The sequence below is a fragment of the Colias eurytheme genome, chromosome 31 (assembly GCF_061535395.1).
Source record: "Colias eurytheme isolate Ceu_HAF_F1 chromosome 31, ilColEury1 Martin Lab GWU primary, whole genome shotgun sequence".
Lineage (NCBI taxonomy): Eukaryota > Metazoa > Arthropoda > Insecta > Lepidoptera > Pieridae > Colias > Colias eurytheme.
The window spans coordinates 5,475,148-5,496,609 of NC_143010.1; the positions used below are offsets into that span (position 1 = coordinate 5,475,148).

General features: G+C 33.4%; 1 protein-coding gene across 1 annotated transcript; it reads right to left on the reverse strand.

Annotated features, from left to right (window-relative positions):
• Positions 1–479: 479 nt before the first annotated feature.
• DPCoAC (dephosphocoenzyme A carrier) lies at positions 480–21,198 on the reverse strand. Its single transcript, XM_090118915.1, has 8 exons — positions 21,002–21,198; positions 10,736–10,821; positions 6,543–6,684; positions 5,934–6,122; positions 5,395–5,565; positions 4,950–5,035; positions 4,048–4,231; positions 480–2,799 (listed from the first exon to the last, which is right to left on the reverse strand). The coding sequence occupies exons 2-8, from the start codon at positions 10,785–10,787 to the stop codon at positions 2,646–2,648; spliced, it is 978 nt and encodes a 325-aa protein (XP_089975041.1). The 5' UTR covers positions 10,788–10,821; positions 21,002–21,198; the 3' UTR covers positions 480–2,645.
• Positions 21,199–21,462: the final 264 nt, after the last annotated feature.

Genomic DNA, 21,462 nt, shown 5'->3' on the forward strand with positions numbered 1-21,462 from the left:
TTGGGAAATAGTTTTTCAAATCGTACGCGTGGCTGCTTGACTCCTTAGATTAGCGCATTCAAGCAAACAAATAAATTTTTCAGCTTTATAATATTATTAGTTTGGATAATCTATTTACATATTAGACAGCCCATGTGCTTCTTTGCTTGCTTTCTGTACAAATTTCCGCCCGATCGGTCCAGTAATTTGGGCTGTGCGTTGATAGATCTTTGCGTTTTATTAAGATTTATGTAAACTACAGCTAGTTAGCTACTTCTGTTTAAAATATGTAGGCACAGCTTGCGTCCACAAGGTGAGTGCGACCAACGCGGGAGAAGCCGCGGGCGGAAAGCTTATTATTATATAAGCTCGATGCTGATTTAGGGTAACATTTGAAAATTCCAGTTTAGGTAGTAACATAGAGTCTAGGCAAATAAAAATCATTGTCAACTTGAACACATTTATTCCAATAAATTTGTACAACACCTACACAGTACAAATACACACATATTATAATATCAATCAATAACATAGATTTTTACGGCAATCGTAAATAAAATTTACAAAAATTAAATTTCACAATGCAGTATTTTCCGAAATTTATATAAGAAGTCGTAGATATTTCTTAAAATTAAAAACCGATGACCAAAACACAAAATACTTTAAAACGAATTTGCGCAAATATCACTGAAAAGCATAATAATGCCTATGTATTTTTATAATGGACGTGTGTAATCAAACGATACTGAATTTTGTAAGTAAATTTGTATTTTTATTAATTGGCTGGCTACTTGAAAAGTATATAAATTATATTATGCTATTTCACTATTACAGTAAAAAGTATAAAGTCGCTTCCCGCGTCTGTCTATATGTATGTAAGTATGCTTAGATCTTTAAAACTACACAATAGACTCTGATGCAGTTTTTTTTTTCAATAGATAAAGTGATTCAAAAGGAAGGTTTGAGTATATAATTTCTTATTCTTTAGGGCGACGCTGCGGGCGGTAAGCTAGTAAATTAGGTATACAATACTTAGTGGAAAATGTATCTATCAAACTGACATTTCACGCATATAGTGTACACAGTTCTATGTGTTGCCAGCTGTATTATTGTGAAAATAAATTAAAAACAGCTTACGAAAGAGTAAATGACTAAAAATTGAGTATCGTTTGAGGATTTATTATTTTAAAGATAAATATATTATTTAATAATATATTATTTTTAAAAGGCAATAAGCGTTGTAAAAAGATTGAAGTGAATATTTTTTATAAAAAGTCATTATATATATTTATTTATTGTCGCTTACAGTCACAGTTAAATATATAAAATTGAAAAACAGTATTGTCATTTATACATTCTACAAACAGTGCAATATGTCTACTATAAAGTGTAAACATTATCAAAATCAACAAAGCAATACCTACTATGTGAATAAACTTGTTTCTTAAATATTACTTCATAACAATATAATATTTTATATAAAATACAACCAAAGAATTTCCATAAAGGATTTATTTTCTATTTTTTTTTGAAGTGAAACTTCTTTAGGCGCGTTGAGAGTAAAATTTCAAGGTCGCGTCATGGCAATACCATCACGTGAAAGAGTAAGGCGGCGATTTTAGTTCTTTGAATCTTGCCAAAGAAGTTTCACTTCTGACACGTGTGCTCTGCATGCACGATATTTTTGAGTAAGTCCAACATAATATCGATTGAAGTAGAAATGTGAAAGTCCTATCCATTTCGGTTCAGCATTTTCCAACATAGACTGGAACTAACACATAAAATAAGCGGAGATTCAGTATAATATAAACATGTGTAACAGCTTAAAATACTGATCGGAGTAAAAACTGTTTTAATACGCTGTACTAAATATTCAAAAATGTCTAAGTTTTTTTCATAATTCATTAATTTATATTTAATATTATTTTATATTTTTTTATTTTATATTTCTGTCTTAATTAGAACACTCGTATTCTGATAATAATTGCACAATTCCCATGTATCACAAGACAAAGGCATTTATGTACAAATATTATTATTCTACACTGGTAATACTTACGAAAGAGCGAGACAGCTATGTGCGTAATTAATATGTTGAAAAGAGGCAGATATAGTTTTCATGAGGTCTCTTATAATTACAAAATAACATAATAATTATAACAAAATGAGGTTTTTATTTCGTCTTATAATATATTTCGATATTTTTACAATAAGAACGATTACATAGAGCTGCAAAAATTACAATTCGTAATAAATATAATATTGCAATAGCTAAAAAATACAAATAATATTATAATAATGTAAAAATTTAATTCATAAAAAGGCCATTTCGTTATTAAAGTCCCTTTAAGGCCTTTTTATCTAAATGTACAAAAATACACAAGGCTCTAAACAAAATAAATCCTTATATAATTCGAAACAATGATAAGATGTTATTTTGACTTATAATCAACAAGGCCCTAATATATTATAGACCCTTACAAGGTCTTTTCATGCAACGAGAGATTGCTGTTACTCTTTTAACAAAAATAACAGTAAAATTGATGTTATAATAAGAATTAATTAGCCTTTTTTCACATATTCACGTATTTTCACCAAATTATTCGGCAAAAAACTTAAACATAACAAATTATAATATAACATATTAGGGCCTTTAAGTGATATAATTATATATTGACCCCCATCGCTTCAAAGGTAAGTGCTACCTCTCTGAGGGTACTTTTAAAGGCATCGTACGTGGAGAAAGAAATTCCGACTGCTATGGGGCCCTTTACCCAGTTCATGCTGAGGCCCTTGAAAAAGGCCCGCCAGCCTTCGTCCCTGCGATTACAAAAAAAATGTAAATATAAAGTCCTTTTTAATTTTTGTATGAAAGTTATGTGTTAACAAATATGTAAAATGTGTTTTGAAAAATTTTCATTAAAAAAAGCCGGGTTGCACTCCGGGAGTGCCGGCAGAAGTGAAAACTTGATTATTACCGTTCAGCATGTTTGATATTTTGGAATGGTATCCGTCTTACGCATGGAATATAAGGGCTAAAAAAAAAAGTCCGTCTTACGCTTTTTCGATCAGGCCACGTGTCCTGACGCGAGTTTAAGATTTTATACCCAACGCCGCTAAAGAAGTTTTCACTTCAAAAAACTTTCTATATATTTAGATTCCTACTTAACTAATATACTAAATGTGAAAGTAACAACATTGGACCGTCTATCTTTGGTTCACGTTTAAAGAATTGAAGCGATTTTGATGAAATTTGAGATATTAGTTTTCAGTTCCGTCGAAAATTTAAATAGTCGTGGCTAGCAAAGTCGTAAGTGGTCCTTCGAGCCGGATTTTATTAGAATGTTTGATTTTTTGTGCAATTTGGAATAATGGAGCCTTCCTTGTCTGCATTTTGTGTACTATTTGTAACGCATGTGTGTGTCAGTGTGGGTATCTTTTATCTACAACTCTTATAGTTTATGTGTTTGTGCGAATCATTTGTGTATTATTTATATTGAATGTGTGTGTGTGTGTGTATTTTTTGTTTACATCATGTATACTGTGTTACGTCCCGGCCTTAACAGCAAACTGCTGACTACGCCGTTCGCATGGGAACGGAATGCGAGCGTTGTTTTGCTGTGTTAGTTTTTAAGATAATTGGACTGTTTTGAGTAGACGAGGGTGTAAAGTTTTATTTTAATTATTAAATGCAGTATTAAAGTAATATTGTTTTTTTTGCGGCCTCCGGCTGTGTGAAGCATAATAATTAATGTCTATATTGCTCGTGTCTGTGTGTATGTTTGTGCGTGCAGCTGTGTGCGCATTCCGGCGGGCGCGGTCTGCACGCGGCGCCGCACGATGTCGAGCGGGTACAGTGTGTGTGTGCACTGACCGGTAGACGTGTGTGTGTGCACTGACCGGTAGACGTGTGTGGGTGTGCACTGACCGGTAGACGTGTGTGTGTGTGCACTGACCGGTAGACGTGTGTGTGTGTGCACTGACCGGTAGACGTGTGTGTGTGTGCACTGACCGGCAGACGTGTGTGTGTGTGCACTGACCGGCAGACGTGTGTGTGTGTGCACTGACCGGTAGACGTGCGCGAGCGTGCGCGCGATGGCCGGGTACGGGTAGGAGCCGTCTGGGCGGCGGCGCGCGGTCTGCATGCGGCGCCGCACGATGTCGAGCGGGTACGACGCGGTCTGCCCCAGCGCGCCCGCCGCGCCGCCGAACGCCATGTTCACCCACCCGCTCGGCTTGCTGCCCATGTAGTCTGACACGGATCATACAATCGACGTTATACACACATCTTAGCAATGATACAAAGCCACTCAGCTTCGAGCCCATGTAGTCTACGCGAAATAGATTGAACAGACGCGTCGATAGTTAACATAATAATCGAACATGATAGAATCGACGTTTTAAACACGTCTTCAACAAAATCAACAACTAGATGAGATACAATCATCGTTATAGGCACATCTTCACAAAAATCAACAACTAAAGGAGATACAATCATCGTTATATGCACATCTTCAACAAAATCAACAACTAAAGGAGATACAATCATCGTTATAAACACATATTTTTCTCTACCTATAACTAAATAGACAATCAGCGACCAAAAACATCAAAACTAAAAAATAGATTGTATAATAAGCAATGACAATAAATCTTCTCCAAAAATCTTTTTTATAAATGCCTTAACTCCTACTCAAACTTTTAAATAAGAAAACACGACACTAAAATTTTTTCCTATTCAATTAAATTACCTTAAAGTACCCAATATCTTTTCTCATAAAGAAACACATAAAATTGTGTAATGTTGTCAGGTTAAATAGTAACATATATACAATAATTTCACGTTTAAGTTACCTATATTGATACATTGGTGTTTCCCCAGGATCTATCCTAGGTCCTTTGCTATTCATAACATACAAAAGTGACAGAGCATTATTAACTCTTTTTCATTATAAATAAAAATCACTCACCAAGATACCAATGTTTGAGCGAATCATACGTGAAGAAAGAGACGCCCGCGTACGGTACAACTCCAAGCACCGTCGCCGGGTAGCCGCTGAAAGTAAGAATAATATTTTGGAAATACTTATTATAATAAAAATAATGTGCTTACATTATTTTTCAAAACAAATATAGTTTTATTATGATTTTATGTTTGTAGGTGGATCTTATACTGTATATAGGTATATATACTATTACAAATCTGTGTGTGTGTGTGTGTGTCTCTCTCTGCGTGCCATATAAATAGAAGTATTTAGAATCAATGTGTGCGTATTTACTCGATTGTGTGTGACTATTGTGATATAATGTCTGTGCGTATGTGTGTGTGTTTGTATCTGTGTGCTCGCAATGTTTGTTCGTGCGTCTATGTCCGTGTGTAACTATGTATCTATCTGTCCATCTGTACACACTCACCGGTAGAGCGTCCTCAGCCCCTCGTCCCTCACAATCCTGGCGAACACTTGCCGTAGTGAGCTGTACTGCGCGACCGCCATCCGCGCGCGCGCAAGGTCCAGCGGGTACGTGGCGCTCTGTGACGTCACGCCCGCTAGCGAACCCGCCGCGAGCAGGCGGAGCGGGGACGCCCTGGTACGAGTGTGACGTCATATGCGGTGTGACGTCACATGCCACGTGTGGGTCGTGACATGTGACGTAAAGGAGCACGTGATTGAAAAAAAATCTCAAATAATAAGCTGTTTGATGTGGAACATAATTATATTCATCCATTCTCACATTATGTAGTATCCTACTAATATTATAAATACGAAAGTTTGTGAGGATGGATGGATGAATGGAAAAGAAGTTGAAGCTAGTAATGAGAAGATAATACTTATAATTTTTAAGACGAAGAAAATGATGATGAAGCTGATGAAGAAGTTGATGATGACTAACCAATAAATGAAAATGATGATAAATTTTACAACTATGATGATGACATAAAACTAATCACTAACTGCGCAGTCTGCGGCGAGTCGACCCCGAGCGCGCGTTTCCACTGCTCGTGCGCGGTGAACTGTATCGCGGCGTACGGCACGATGCGCGCCATGGTGGCGCTGTTGCCGCGCCAGAGCGCTGTAACGCCTTCGGTGCGGCAACTCCGCTCCAGGAACGCGAGCGCCGCGCGCCATGAGTACGGCGTTTGGCTGACAAATGTGTATTGTAATAATATTGTAGAATGAAATATGATGTGTTTGGTTTCCAAATTCAATATATCGTATATTATACCAAAAAAACGTCGTCAATTGTTTCATTTTTTTATTCCTTTTTCTGCATACTAGTAATTATTAATTAAGCATTATTAACAGGCTTTTGTGAGCTTCAAACATACGTGCTCATAGGTTTGTAAATTTGTATGTAACCGACTCCTTTACACTCGATTATGACCCAATTTTTTAACTAAAATAATTGTTCTAAAGCAAAACTTCTTTAGGCGCGTTGAGAGTAACATTTTAAGGTCATTGCACTACTTTAAATCTTGCCAAAGAAATTTCACTTCTGACACGTGACACACGCTCTTTTTTTCTTTACAAAATTTTTCATTGGCATTTAACGACAAAACTTACGATGTCTGAAAGTTAATCTTCGTCCTATCCAACGGCGCGATGGCCGTCTTGGCTAGCGCGCCGGCCGCCGCGCCCGCTATTAGTGACGTCACTACTAGCGCACTGCCTGTCAGCTGTCTTTGCGTGCCCACCGTGTTTGTAGCTACGAATGGCAGAGAGTTAAAAATCAAGTTTTAATTCAAGTTCTGTGTTTGTGAATTGTGACTATAATTGATAGGTTTAAAATCAAGTCCAATTCTTGAAACTAAAAAGTCTAAGTCAGATTTCAATGTAGATTGGTGTTCAGGTTCAAAATCAGATAAAAAATCAAGCTGAAATGGAAGTTTATCTTGTAACTGATTCCCAGCTGAAGAAGAAGAAGAATGTCATGACATCAATCTTGAAAATGACAATTGTGAACAGATTCAAGGATGATTATGGGCATGATGTATGGGCAGTAAGATGGGCAGTGTTGGGCGAGTAAAGGCAATCACGATAGTGTAGAGGGCCTAGATGTTTATGATTGGCCGATGATCACTGTGTATTTATGTTCAATCGTATTCGCCGTAATGTATAAAACTAAAACGTCGACGATCATTTTCAATAGCTAGCTGTGCCGCGCGTTCACCCGCGTACCAGACCTCCTATAAACTACAAACAGTTATTTTTTTTGTTTATTTTTTCGATAGGTCCGTGGGTTTTCAACAGTTGACGTGAGTCTTTTAGTGTATGATAGATTTTTTTGTTATTGAGTCCCATTGCAATATGGTATGGTATTTCTCCCCAGGAATGTAGGTGACCTTTTTTGTAGAAATTTTACTTATAAACTTCAAAAAGATTAAGTGTGTAATTAAAACACAATTTGCTTTTTAAAATTGTCTAGTTAACTTCTTCTTTCTTAATTCTCTGAATAGTTGTGCAATTCTCATTTTGCGTGTTTGTTTGTCTTATCATCATCTCGATATTTAAATAAAAACAATATCATAACTGATAACATTAAAAGATAATAATTATTCGAGAAACATATCTTTAGTTATTTATTTAGACACGCCTCTAGGTTTACCATTGTCTTTTTGGTCGACTACAGATGTTCCAGGTTCGAGGCCTGGGTTGGGTTACAAATAAAAGAGAGCTGTTTAAATGTTATTAGTATTAAAAAGTATGCATTATAACCATTTTTCTTATGTCCAAAATTGCATGATAAAATTTTTACATTTGCAGTTCTAACAAAAAGAAAAATATATGACTTTATGCCCGCCGATACAAGGTTGCGTTGTTGAATTTTTATGAAGTGTCAATTAATGTTACCTATTAATATGACTCTTATATAGGCCCCCATTGCCAGCACCATGACCATCATTTTCTTTTTGTTACTACGTAATTAGACCCCCAAAAAACCGGCATTTTAATTGTTTGTATTATCATCTTCCGGTGTGTGATGTGACTGATAGCCTAAGGACATAATATTATATACCTCATAAAGTTATATCTACGTTGATCGATGACTTAAGGCGACGTTAAGTGCCGAGCATAGTCCAGATTGTGGTACAAGTGCCAAGTGGTAAATTATTATTTTCTGTATTTTGACAACGAAAGCACACGACACAGAGCAAGTAATATAGTAAGAGACGGCACTCAGTACTTCGATTTCGAGCTCACGCACACATATGCATGTATTACTTAGGTCAAATCTTATATACCAACCTATGAAAAGTTTACGTCAAACATGACCCACATTGCTGCCAACATTTAAAAAGTAGACGTTGCTAGTGATGTCTCTTTATGAGTGCTAGTATCGATAAAACTTCATATCGATATCGATAAAATTATCGATGCTGGGTAACAACACTACTAATTCTCATCCATATATTCAAATTAATAGGAAATTAAAAATAAAACAACAATGTAGATGAATAAGTTTATTAATATTAATTATATAATAACATTTTTATATAATATTAAAACTCACTATTATCAGCAAAAATGGATAATTCCATTTGAATTTTACTGAATATCTTTATTTAGGCATAAAGGACTGAATTCGGCTTAAATATTATGTGAATACAACTAGATTCACATTTTATACTTTTCCTTGAAATATTTTGCGGGATTTATATTAAATCTCGTTCTAAATTTCGATACCAATACATATATCGTTGCCGTTCGGATCGCCATATTGGAATTGTATATGAAGAAGCCGTTGTTTTCTTTGGACATAATAATATCTCCTCCAATTGATTCTACAGCCAGAACATGACGTGTTAGAGACGTTTTCTCATAAATTGTTATGTAATTATTATGTTTTATCTTCCTTATAGAACAGTCATTGGGTACATATTGCAAATATTTAGTCACAAATCACAATAATTATTACACACAAAGATTTTAACATTGTTTAGGTACACAATATAACACTTTTTCTTCTTTTTTCACTTTTGGCAGAAATATTACAAATTAAAAAATGTACTGTACATTAACTGAGTAAATAACTAAATTTACGATAAGTATACGAAGAACAAACTTTGTAAACATCCACCAAAACAATAAAATAAAACGCCATTTTGAATTCAAATTTCAAACAACAAATCAAATCAACATCAAGACGTTGTCTATGCTTAAGTCTTAACCATTGACAAGAAATTGAAGAAAGAAAGAAATAATTTATTAATGTACTAGCTTAAAATTAAAATGTACAAAAATAAGGTTTAAAAAAAAAGAAGAAATAATAATAAATAATTTAAACTAAAATATTAAATCTTTTATTATATGATTACATCGGAGAGGCCAACATTAGAAATATTTTTATTTTTTCTAAATGTTGGCAAGCCAGACTTGACCTTAGGTCTTGGAAAAGTACAAAATAATTTGAACTCTATGTCAATTGAATGAAGTTTAAAATTGCTTGATAATGGAAGCCTAACCAAAACGATGTTCTAAGTGTCGACCCACTGGCACACGAAAGCTTGAACGCGTTAAAATCAGGATCTGGGGGTCCGATTTGAAAAATGATTTCACGTATAACACAGCGGGGCACAGTTATTCTAGTTATATAACAACATAAACAAATAACAAATTATCATTTTTTTTTTTTTGCAATTAGATAATTCACACCAGAATATTACACGTGATGTTCATTTTAAAATTATTAAAAGTTGTATATCTGCACCTTAAGACAATAATAATCATTGTATAGGATAATGGATTTAAGGCACGCGTCATTTTATTAGTTTTTTTATCAGTTATGAGTAATTATATGCACTGTGAAGAACATGTGTACTTACAATAATATACCTAACTTGCGATTGTTATCCTACTTTCGGAAATTAACTTTGTATAAAACAAAGTCGCTTTTTCTGTCCCTGACCCCTGTGTATGCTTAAATCTTTAAAACTACGCAACGGATCTCGATGCGCTTTTTTAATAGATAGGAGTGATTTAAGAGGATTGTTTTAGTATATATGTATATTTTATATATGTAATTTATTAGGTTTTAGACAAAGCGGGTGAAGTCGCGGGAGGAAAGCTAGTATTAAATAAATTATCATATCTTATTATTTGTTGTTTGTCACTTTTCATAATAATACATTTAGATACCCGTATCTTTATAATCAATACTTAAACTTTGTCCTCTTGATTTTTACTATCGTTCTAGAATCTTAATCTTAATTTTATTTTGAAACAACACTTCGAATCAATCTTTTAATAATAATTATTTTATATTTTTCGTCACTGGCAAGGAGCCCCATAAAAAAATATTGTGTAACTTTATATTATGCTAATTTATTTTTCTTTTTGGGTTTATAACTAGGATTTGGCCTTCCCAAAGTAACATTGGCATAATTGTGCAAGCAAAATTACCACTCAAATAAAAAAAAAATATTTAATAAGGCTATTAACTAAGTTTTACCCACATTGCTCCGCTCCTATTGATCTTACCGTGATGGTTTATGGTATATAACCTATGTTGACCCAACCTGTTAGTAATATTCATTAAAAATTTAAAAAAAATCCATGAAGTACATACGTACTTATTGAGTTTAGCCCGGACATACATACAGACAAAAATTTTAAAAACTATATTTTGGGCTTCGATATCAATTGTTGACCACGGTCCACGACCTAAGATTTCTTTTAAAAAATTCAACGACTCCTATATCATCCGATGTTATTATAAATATGTATTGATGATGATGATGACGATGATGACATCTCACCATGTTGTGTATCCTCGCTCTGTTCAGGCGGCACTCGCGCGACGCCTCCCATCTTGCTCGCTCACATGACGTCACGCAGAATACATCTGAAATTAGTTTAGTTTTCGAATATTGAATGGAAGTAAAACATAGCTATAGCACAGAATATAGATGTGATATAGAGAAGCATACAGTCGTAGTATAGCTTGACCGCAGTGGCTGTACCGCTGTCAATCTAGTTATTATTCTGTGCCGCTGTGTCGGTATGTGCGCGGCGAGGCGGGGGGGAGTACCGACCGTTCCGTTTCTTTCTAACTTCTAACTCGTGCTCTTTTTTACCCGGTCCCTGCGGCCCTGCCTGACCGCACATACCTAAGGCGCGGTACAGCAGTTGCGGTCGAGCTATACCTCATCACATGACCACATACAGGTAGTTCGTCTTTGGTCTCTTAGTAAATGCCGAAAAATATTTTAGGGTGGGATTTAGAAATGCCAATAACCTTCCTTCTTTCGCAGTTGGATAATAATTATCATGTATATCATTGAAAAAAACAAACGCTTTAATGATAGAAACAACTAAAAAGTACTTTTTAGGGTTCCGTACCTCAAAAGGAAAAAACGGAACCCTTATAGGATCACTTTGTTGTCCGTCTGTCCGTCCGTCCGTCCGTCTGTCAAGACCCTTTTTCTCAGGAACGCGTGGAGGTATGAAGCTGAAATTTATATCAATTACTCAGGTCTACTGTCCCTTGAAACTGTGAAAAAATCAAACTTCTAAGCCAACGCAATCAAAAGATACAGCCGTTTATGCCGCAAATTTTTGACACTTGCAAGGGAATCAAAACCTACAGGGTGCTTCCCGTGAACTCAGAATCTTGAAATTTGGTACGAAGCAACGTCTTATAGCATAGATAAAGGAAAAATTACGGAAACCATAAATTTTTGGTTACATCACATACGGAACCGAGAGTCCGACTCGCACTTGGCCGGTTTTTTAACTGTATAGTATATGTATTTCATCTCTACTCATGAAATTGCCGTAATGCCAGCGATAAGTGTACAAAGTTTGGATTAAATCCGTCGGTTTAAAGTGGGTTAGGTACAATCGAGTCTAAACGAGTCGGTTACATACAAACATACATAAAGCTTACTCCGTCATTCTCTACATTGGGTATATTATTATGATGTTGCAACAGTTTGATAACAGCAGTGTTGACGCAAGAGTTCGACCGTCGTGTTATTTTTAAAACTTTCGTTGAAGCGGTTGAAGTACGAGGATGGTTCTTATGTAGAGAAAACGTAAATATCTACCACGGGCGAAGCCGGGGCGGACCGCTAGTTACTTATATTTATGTGTACCTAATAACTCTGTAGAAAGTAAATTCTGCACAATATTTTTTTTATAAAAAAAAACTACAGGGGGTGTGACTAGATCATTACCGAACGCAAAAATTCTTTGTTTATTTAACTCATTCTTAAAAAAATTTTCGATACGAAATGATAGTCGCAACAGAGCAACGGAGCGATTTTATGATAAGATCTTTGTACATATGTATAATATGTATACTATATGGAGATAGTATAAGGAGGCTAAATAGTGAAAGTTTGCATAATTTTATATTGTTCTAGCTGTGCTTCGCGGTTTTACCCGCATTGCTCTGCTCCTGTTGGCGAATAGCCTATAGCCTTCCTCGATAAATGCGATATCTAACACCAAAAGAATTTTTCAAATCGGACTGAGCTTAGCGCGTTCAAACAAACAAATAAAAAAACTCTTCAGCTTTATAATATGTATTAGTATAGATTTTGCTGATTTGACGCCGCTTCCTTCGTAAAGCTTGATATAGGCTACTTTTGGTGGACGTTAAAATATCCTGATTCTCACGAGTTTTGAGTGGTTCTCACATTGCAAGAGTGCAATGTTGCTTTTGAAGAATTCTTCAGTAGTGTCCCTGCTACTATTACTAATAGTTTAAATTCGTCTTCAGCACTTGCAGAGACCTTTTTGAGGGACCATGTTGCGGAGTGCAGTACATTATTTGAATTACGACACGTAACTGCTAATGATATTGTTACTGCCTTTAAGACGCTTAATCTTAAAAATACTTGTGATCTTTGGGGAATGTCCGTAAATTTAGTTAATAATATAATAGAAAATATTGCGAAAAATTTAGCTTCTATATTTAATAAATGTTGTGACTATGGTACATTTCCTAATTTACTAAAGCTTAGTAAAGTTATACCTTTATTTAAGAAGGGCGATCAAGAAGACTGTAACAATTATAGACCTATCTCTATTTTACCAACATTAAGTAAGGTATTCGAGAAGTTAATATTAAACCAATTGAGTAGTCATTTTGCATCTAATAATTTACTGCACACCAAACAGTTTGGTTTCACAAAGGGGCGCTCAACCACAGATGCTGGAGTTGCACTTCTAACACATATATATAAGGCATGGGAAAACTCAAAAAATGCTCTAGGGATATTTTGTGACCTCTCCAAGGCATTTGACTGCGTTGAACATTGTACTTTGTTACGTAAACTTAATCACTATGGAATTAAAGGAAAAGCCCAGAACCTCATAGCGTCATACCTGCATGATAGGATACAGACTGTAGTTGTTAATGGAGAACGTTCTAGCGGTGCGTCAATTAACATTGGTGTTCCACAGGGGTCAATTTTAGGTCCCTTCTTGTTCTTGGTATATATCAATGATCTTCCCTATTATTTGCAGGATAGGTGTGAAATAGTTCTGTTTGCAGATGATACCTCATTAATTTTTAATGTGGATAGGCATGACCCAAATGTTGACGAAGTGAACAGTGCTCTTTTACACATATCTGAATGGTTTACTGCCAATAATTTATTATTAAATGCCAAAAAAACCAATTGTGTTGAATTTTTACTTCCTAATGTAAAAAAGTTGAACAGAGATATTACCTTGAACGGGGAGGTATTGCATCCTACTGAGTCTACTGTATTTCTAGGGTTAACATTGGACGAGAAACTACAGTGGGGAGCCCATGTCAACACCGCTGCAGGTAAGCTCAGTTCTGCTGCATATGCAGTCCGAAAAATAAGGCATCTCACCGATGAAGATACGGCTAGATTGGTTTATTTCAGCTACTTTCATAGCATTATGTCCTATGGAATTCTACTGTGGGGCAGGGCTGCAGATATAGAAACTATATTTATCTTACAGAAAAGAGCCATTCGCTCTATATATAATTTACGTGCTCGGGACTCACTAAGAGATCATTTTAAGAATACTGGTATCCTTACTGTACCATCACAGTATATATTTAATAATATTTTGCATGTACACAAAAGCTCTGACTTACACACAAGAGTAGGAGATAGACACGATTATGGCACAAGGAACAAGAATAGAATTGTAATGCCATTTTTCCGATTAGCTAAAGTTAAAAATTCATTTATGGGTCAAGGTATACGCTTATCCAATAGAATTCCTCACAATATTAAAGAGTTTAGTAGTTCTAAATTTAAAACTTACATAAAAAATGTACTAGTTCAGAGAGCGTACTACAGTATTCAGGAATATATGGACGATAAAGACCCATGGAGGGTTGTCGCGTAAAAACCACAGGACAGTTCTTTGGCATATTATGTAGTTAGGTAGATATAAGTTACATACTATGTAAATTTATTGACATTATTTAAAAGAGCAACTATGGAGTTTCTTGCCGATTCTTCTCCATAGATACTGCTTTCCGAATCGGTGGTAAATGTTAAAAATACTATGTAATGACGATTCGAAAGTGCTACTAAATAGTAGTCTAATTGAATAAATGAATGTTTGAGTTTGAGTTTGAATAACAATCTTCAGGAGTTTTCTGAATTCTGTCCAATAAATAACATAAAAATATGTTTTGTTTTTTTCAAGTTTACCATCTTGATAATATGGTTATCACTACTTGGTAACAATTATGAGGATGAGTCTAATATTCATTCTTAGTAAGTAATCGGAACATATAATTTCACAATTCTGCATGTCATGTAGCTACGTGTTTATATATAAACCGTTATCACACTAAAATAGCTTAACCATCATCACTACATAGTATAAAGCAAAGTCGCTTTCCCTGTCCCTATGTCCCTATGTCCCTTTGTACGCTTAAATCTTTGAAACTACGCAACGGATTTTGATGCGGTTTTTTTTAATAGATAGAGTGATTCAAGAGGAAGGTTTATATGAATAATAACATCCATTAAATAGTGGAGAAGTACTGTTATTTTTGAGGTTTCTAATGTGAGTTCGTAAAAAATTACATTTTTTCCGCTTACATTGCAAACGCAGGCTGAACCCTACGAGTTTTATCAAAATAATGTACTAAGTATTATACGCATTGAAAAGGTCTACAGAAAAGTCCGCGATGGTATATGTCTATCTCTTATGGATAACCCACAATAACTTTTTTTTGTCATTTACTTTTTACGACAAATAATGGCTAATTTTCGATGCGATTTTAACCAATACAGCATTAATCCTTAACCAATTAAATACCTTGAATACAATGTTCATTTAATATAGATCTATATGGCCTTTTACACCGTATGATTTAAGTGAATATTTTCGAAGATATTACAGATTTAAAAATTGCGGGACGTAGCGTTTGCGGCGGTACCGTCCGGCCGCGGCCCGGCTATCTATTTTATACCCGTGCGAAGCCGGAGCGGGCCTCTATGTTTTTATATACTACGTTCACAGTTTTTCTGTAGTGTTTTTAGTATCAGCATTGCACCCGTGCGAAGCCGGGGCGGGTCGCTAGTTACTGATAAAGACATAAAGTTTTGGCTCGAAATTGGTCATCAACTACATAGTATGAAACAAAAAGATGTCGTTGTCTGTCCGTCCGTTCCTATGCTTAAATGTTTAAAACTACGCAACGGATTTTGATGCGGTTTATTTTAATAGATTTATTTATTTATTTATATGTATATATTTATTTATTTATATATATTTATTTATTTATATGTATAGATAGAGGTGATTCTTGTGGAAGGTTTTAGTATCATATCATATCATTTATTTATCATATCATTTATTTAGTAAGTATAAAACAGTATACCTATGTACTGTATGACAATCAAGAGCCATTTTCAACTAACAAGAATAGAATGTTTATTACTGTTTAACTTCAAGCTAATTAATAAAGTCATACTGTGACTTAATACAATTTTACGATGTAAGTACTAAGTAATATAGATTATCGAAAAAATGAAAAAAAAATGTGTGCGTACGTACTAGTGTACACACGTAAGCAGTGAAACTTCTTTATAACTTTATTTTTCAAAAAATAATTTATACATCGATAAGAGCAAGACGGCGCGTAACAAAAAAATGTTACACTACATTTTTTTCCAACCCCGATAAAGAAGTTTCACTTCAAAAATTAAATGCGATTTTGTGGCAGTTCAGAGAAGTATTTTTACGGTAATAGATACCTATAGTATACTATATAGAATATACCATGTTGAATTTCTCCGTAGAAATTCATAATAGAAAATATAACCCTTTTCGGCGCTTAGTCTGTATTATGAATTGTTCAATCTGTTTAGTCTGTTTCTTTTACTGAACCTATAACATATCTTTCTGAATGGTCACAAGATCTTTCACCTACTATATTTATTACGGCACACCCTGTATACTTAAACATTATCAATACACAGATAAAATTTATTTCCTTGTTCATTGTTAGGGCAATGAATGGATCTATAGATTAAGTTTTTATTAGATAATAGACAGTAACTACTTGATAAGCTACTTGACATCTAAAGAATCTAGTACCATAGTATTACCTGTGGTATTACATAGGAAATAATATTGTAATACTGTGCTAGTACATTATATTAATAAACTAGTTGAGCCGCGCGGTTTCAACCGCAGACGAAACCGAAGACAAAAGTTTATATGTATACAAGAGAAATTTTTAAAGAATAGAAAAAGACGATCACGAGGCGGGTTTCGAACCCGCGTCTTTTGCCTGAAATTTCAATAGATTCAAGTTTTATTATTTCGGTACATATAAGTTACAATACTGCAAAGTATCATCACAATCCATTCAGTAGTAACAAACATACATGCATTCCAAACTTTTCTATTTATAATATTAGTAGGATAGTAAAATTGATTAAAAGAGGAACTAAAATAAGTATTTACTAGTAAAAAGCTATAAATTATTAATATCAACGCTATACAAATTTACAAGCCATTACATAAAGGAGGTATTTTGAAGGTTATGGAGATAATTTAGGATCAAGATGTTTTTATAAACAAACAATGCGTTAAATATAATTGTCCTTGAGATGGCAATGACTGGAAGAATGATAAACATTAAACTGCTTATTTTTATAAACTTCTTAGTTACATAGTTATTTTGTAGAAAAAAATTTAATATTGACATGATTTTAAAAGAGCAACTATGGTGTTTCATGCCGGTTTCTTGCAGTAGTAAATGTAAAAATATGTAATGACGATTCAAAAGTGCTTCTAGAAGAAGTCTAATTGAATAAATAAATGTTTAAGTTTTCATTCTTATTTCTATTAAAACATATCTATACTAATATTACAATGCTTTGTTGGTTTGAACAGGCTAAGCTCAAGAGCTATTGTTTAAGGGCTTGGTCTAGTAGTGCAAACAAATGCATCCTGTCATCCTATATGTAAATAATACAAATGTACTAAGGGAAAGTTGCTCCACTTAATTTTTAAAAATTAAATCATTCGTATAATTTAATATTCTTAATAAGTACCAAAAATGACAATTTGAAACAATTTTCGTGAAAATTACACCGGGTGATTTTTTTTTATCAGTAAGTACATTTTTTTCGACCTAAGTTTCTTAGTGAAAGTTGTTCAGTTTAACTAAGTAATAAAACGGATAAACAAATTTTGTATTTAATAAAAAAAATGTAATGTTTGTGTTAAAAAATTATAAAATAGAAAAATACGCAAATGAAAACAAAAGATATTTATTTCTGACTAGCTTCCGCCCGCGACTCCGTCCGCGCGGATGTCAGTCTTCGCGTCTTCTACAGATTTATTATATTATGTATAATATATAGATTTATATTGATAAACCTAATAAATCTTTTGCTAGCATTCTGATGCTTTATCGGTTGCACTGGATTTATCTCTTTTTTTTCAATCGCTTGAATGATGGGTCCTTGATGGGCATCGAATGCTGAAGTCTCGAATCAATCAATTCTGACAGTAGGCAATTTATGTAAAATCTTGATAATGGTCCATCATTTTATTTTGCCTAAACATTACATACTATTTATATATTCTATTTTTAACGAATGATTCACTCCAGTCCAAACAGCAAATAAGCAGACTTCTGCTTCTGCAACGTTTAGTTGTCCCTGAATTTGGAAAAAATAGTCATGATTCTTATCTATGACAAAAGTGTTATTTTTTGCATTGTATTTCAAATATTAAATTTTTTTTAACCGTATCTTCCGCATTCATGTCTTTTGCCGGAATTAGACATTTAACTTCTACTAGTCCCATTTTCCCTTTTTGATATGGGAGTGTATAAAGTAAATTTTTTAGATATTTCTCGTTATACTTTTAAAAAGTTGTTATTGTCATTTTGCTCATTAGGTAAAGTAATTTCGATATCAGTTTTAAGTTTTTTGATACCTGCAATAATAACGTCATAATCGCCTGCACATACTTATCGATTACACCCTGTATACAATCCACCATCCACATTCATAATGTTTTCCTGTCCTCCTCTCCTTTACGCTGTTCACCGATACATTTTAAATGAGTAAATCTGCTACCACTGAAGGATGTTTCATTGTGATCAGCAAATTTTCACCACTGTTGTCGATTATTTGTTTTTCATTTTTAATCAGCAATTGGGAATCATAAGTTTTGTTTTTTGCAGATTGGTGATGTACCCTAACAATACGTCGAAAAGGGGAAAGCATCAACGAATTATCGTTTTCGTCCTCTTTTTTTATTCTTCGCGTCTCTGTTACTTCTGTTTGTTTAGTTCTCAACCCCACTGAATTTTGATGATGTGATGATAATCCATTCGTTTTAATATTGGTACTTAGAGTTGGTAGACTAAACTAGAAATGGTGGACAAAATTTGTCAGCGCGTCTGTAAGATCAGAATATAAAACCAACATCCTGTATTTAAGTTACAAAATTAATAATCAAACAACATGCCGCTACGTTGAAAATGACTAGAAGAAAAAATTAAAACACCTCGGATCAATTTTGGAGTAAACAAATCATTTTCCCCGTATGGGGATTTCTCCGGATGAACTTGGGAAGTTCAAGTTCTCAATACAAGTTTATATTATATTTCGTATTTCTCAAACGAAAAATAAACATTTTTGGAACTTCAAAAAAATTATATTATAAGAAAATTTATGAGCTTACTTTAGTTTTAAAGAAATATACATCCCTTTCTGACACCCCGTAAAATAAAGAAATTGTTGCCAATCACCTTTGCAATCTATTTGGTTTCATTAACTTTATGTTCGAAGATAATTTTTTTTCTAGTAGTTACACGCGTATTTTTTTCGTTTATTTTCCATATCGAAATCAAATGTTTAAAAATACGAATATTTGCACAAAACTAAGATAAAAATAATCAATTAACAAAAATATTAAATTTAATGAAGTAGAGCAACTTTCACTTCGGTATGAAGGAAAATCGAGCGTAGAGCACACGTCAGAACGCTCCGGCCCAAGGAGCGCGACTAAAGAAATTCGCTAGGATTTTTCCTTATTATTTTAAATATTTTTTTAATATTTAAAGAATTATCAAAATTCAAAAAAAATTTTTTTTAAAGGATTAATACTCATTGGTCTTCAACCAACTCGAATAAATTAATGGAAAAAATAACTTTTAGCAGTATTTATCAATCGATTTTGTGAGGCAAAAAATGGGAAATTTAATGATTTTATAACGTTCTAATTAAGAAAATCATAAGTTTTTCGGCAATTGTATTCAGCAGTTTTTAATAACGACTATATAAGGATAATAATGCGCTGATCAGATTGTGTAAATTGTAATCGGTTGCAACGTAGTGAGTGCACAAACTTAGCTCGAAATGATTTTGGGGGAAAGAGACTTATCTTGAAGGCCTGATTAAGGTAACATAAAGTAACTTTATAAATGTGAAAAAATTCACGCGCATTGCGTATATAACACTAATTGATAAACAAGAAAAAAAAAATCAGTTTATCATTTCATTAGCCGGGAAAAAATTGTCAAATAACTTGTTGAAAACGCAATTTTGCTAGACTGCAGCCTTAAATTTGAAAAATTCTTTCCGTGTTGGATAGCCCATTTATTGAGGAAGGCTATTTATCATCACGCTAAGAACAACAGAAGAGGAGCGCGGGTGAAACCAAGTAGTGCAGCTAGTTTTTAATAAGAATGAAAATGCAATATTTGGAATTATGTTTGTCATTCAAAAGATTGTTATTTACTTTCAATTATAAACATAACAATGTGTTGCACATATATATCTTTATATTTTTGCTCTTAAAAAATACTTATATTTTTTAAGAGACAATAGATTCACATTCATATTGGTCATTGGCTTAGAGCCAAATTTTTTTAGGGTAATGGCTATACATGTCAGACATGCTGTTTTAAGTTCCAATACATTGATACTTTACAATTTCATATTTTTTATTTTACGAATGTTATTTTTAATAGCATTAAATTTTTTTGAAGTTTTTATTTTACCTCATATATAAGTACATACTAAATATTATATTTTTGTTTCAAAGTCAATTTAAAAACCTTCAGTACACATCTTGTAAATAAATAGAAAAAGATACTAAATATAACACTTTTATAATTTGATAGTCAGTCCTGTAATATGGTTTAATTTTAAAACTAATAAATTGTGCAGATAAAATATTACCTTACGAAAATTTTAACGGTTATCTCTTATCAAAAGACTAATATATATGCTTCATGAATTAAAATAGTTTTATTTTTACGTAATATAAACATAACCTAAAAAAACAAACAATATTATTTGTTAAGTATTACAATCATTTAATTGATAAAACTCTCAAATAAAATATAAGATAAATTCTTATTGGAATCAAATCTATTAAAATTCAATCGACGTATTGTTATTATTTTAGTGTGATGATGAGTTCAAAGTACAAACTCCAACCTTGACACTATTGCTTGATAAAAATAAAAAAACACAACATTATGTTATAAATATTTAATATTTATCCAAGAATTAATATATAAAATTAATTTATTTACTTACGGAATTAAGTTTCGTTATTTTAAGAATACACTGTCTCACACTGTAAATCACCTTATTATGAATTTGTGTAAAACCCGTGTTTAAAAATTTCTGTGTATCGTTTTTCAAGAGTAGTTTTTCACGCAAACTACTTGACTATCCTTGAGATATTTTCGAAACTGGAGGAATTCGAATCGCAACTCGTCTTAAAACTTTGTTTGACAACTAATATCAATCAAAAATCAAAATATGTCAATTATTGTCAATGTCATTGAGAAGTCACTTGTCATTGAGCACGAAAATCGGATACACGTTTAGAGCATAGACCTCTGAGCTCAGTTAATACACGTTATATAATATTTTATTTTTTTAACATTCAACTCGTCTTTAGTACTTACCTTACCACACGAGTATAAAAAGGTAACTATTCGTGTGCTCTTATGGATTATAACATCATATTAATTTATCTAGACGCATTATAT

Excerpts from the sequence above, each read along its gene's own strand:
- DPCoAC (XM_090118915.1), bottom strand. The coding sequence starts at position 10,787 with ATGGGAGGCGTCGCGCGAGTGCCGCCTGAACAGAGCGAGGATACACAA. Across the intron at positions 6,685-10,735 it reads GAGCGAGGATACACAACATG|CTACAAACACGGTGGGCACG; the intron begins GTGAGATGTCAT and ends TGCCATTCGTAG. Across the intron at positions 5,566-5,933 it reads GACTCGCCGCAGACTGCGCA|GGCGTCCCCGCTCCGCCTGC; the intron begins GTTAGTGATTAG and ends CACTCGTACCAG.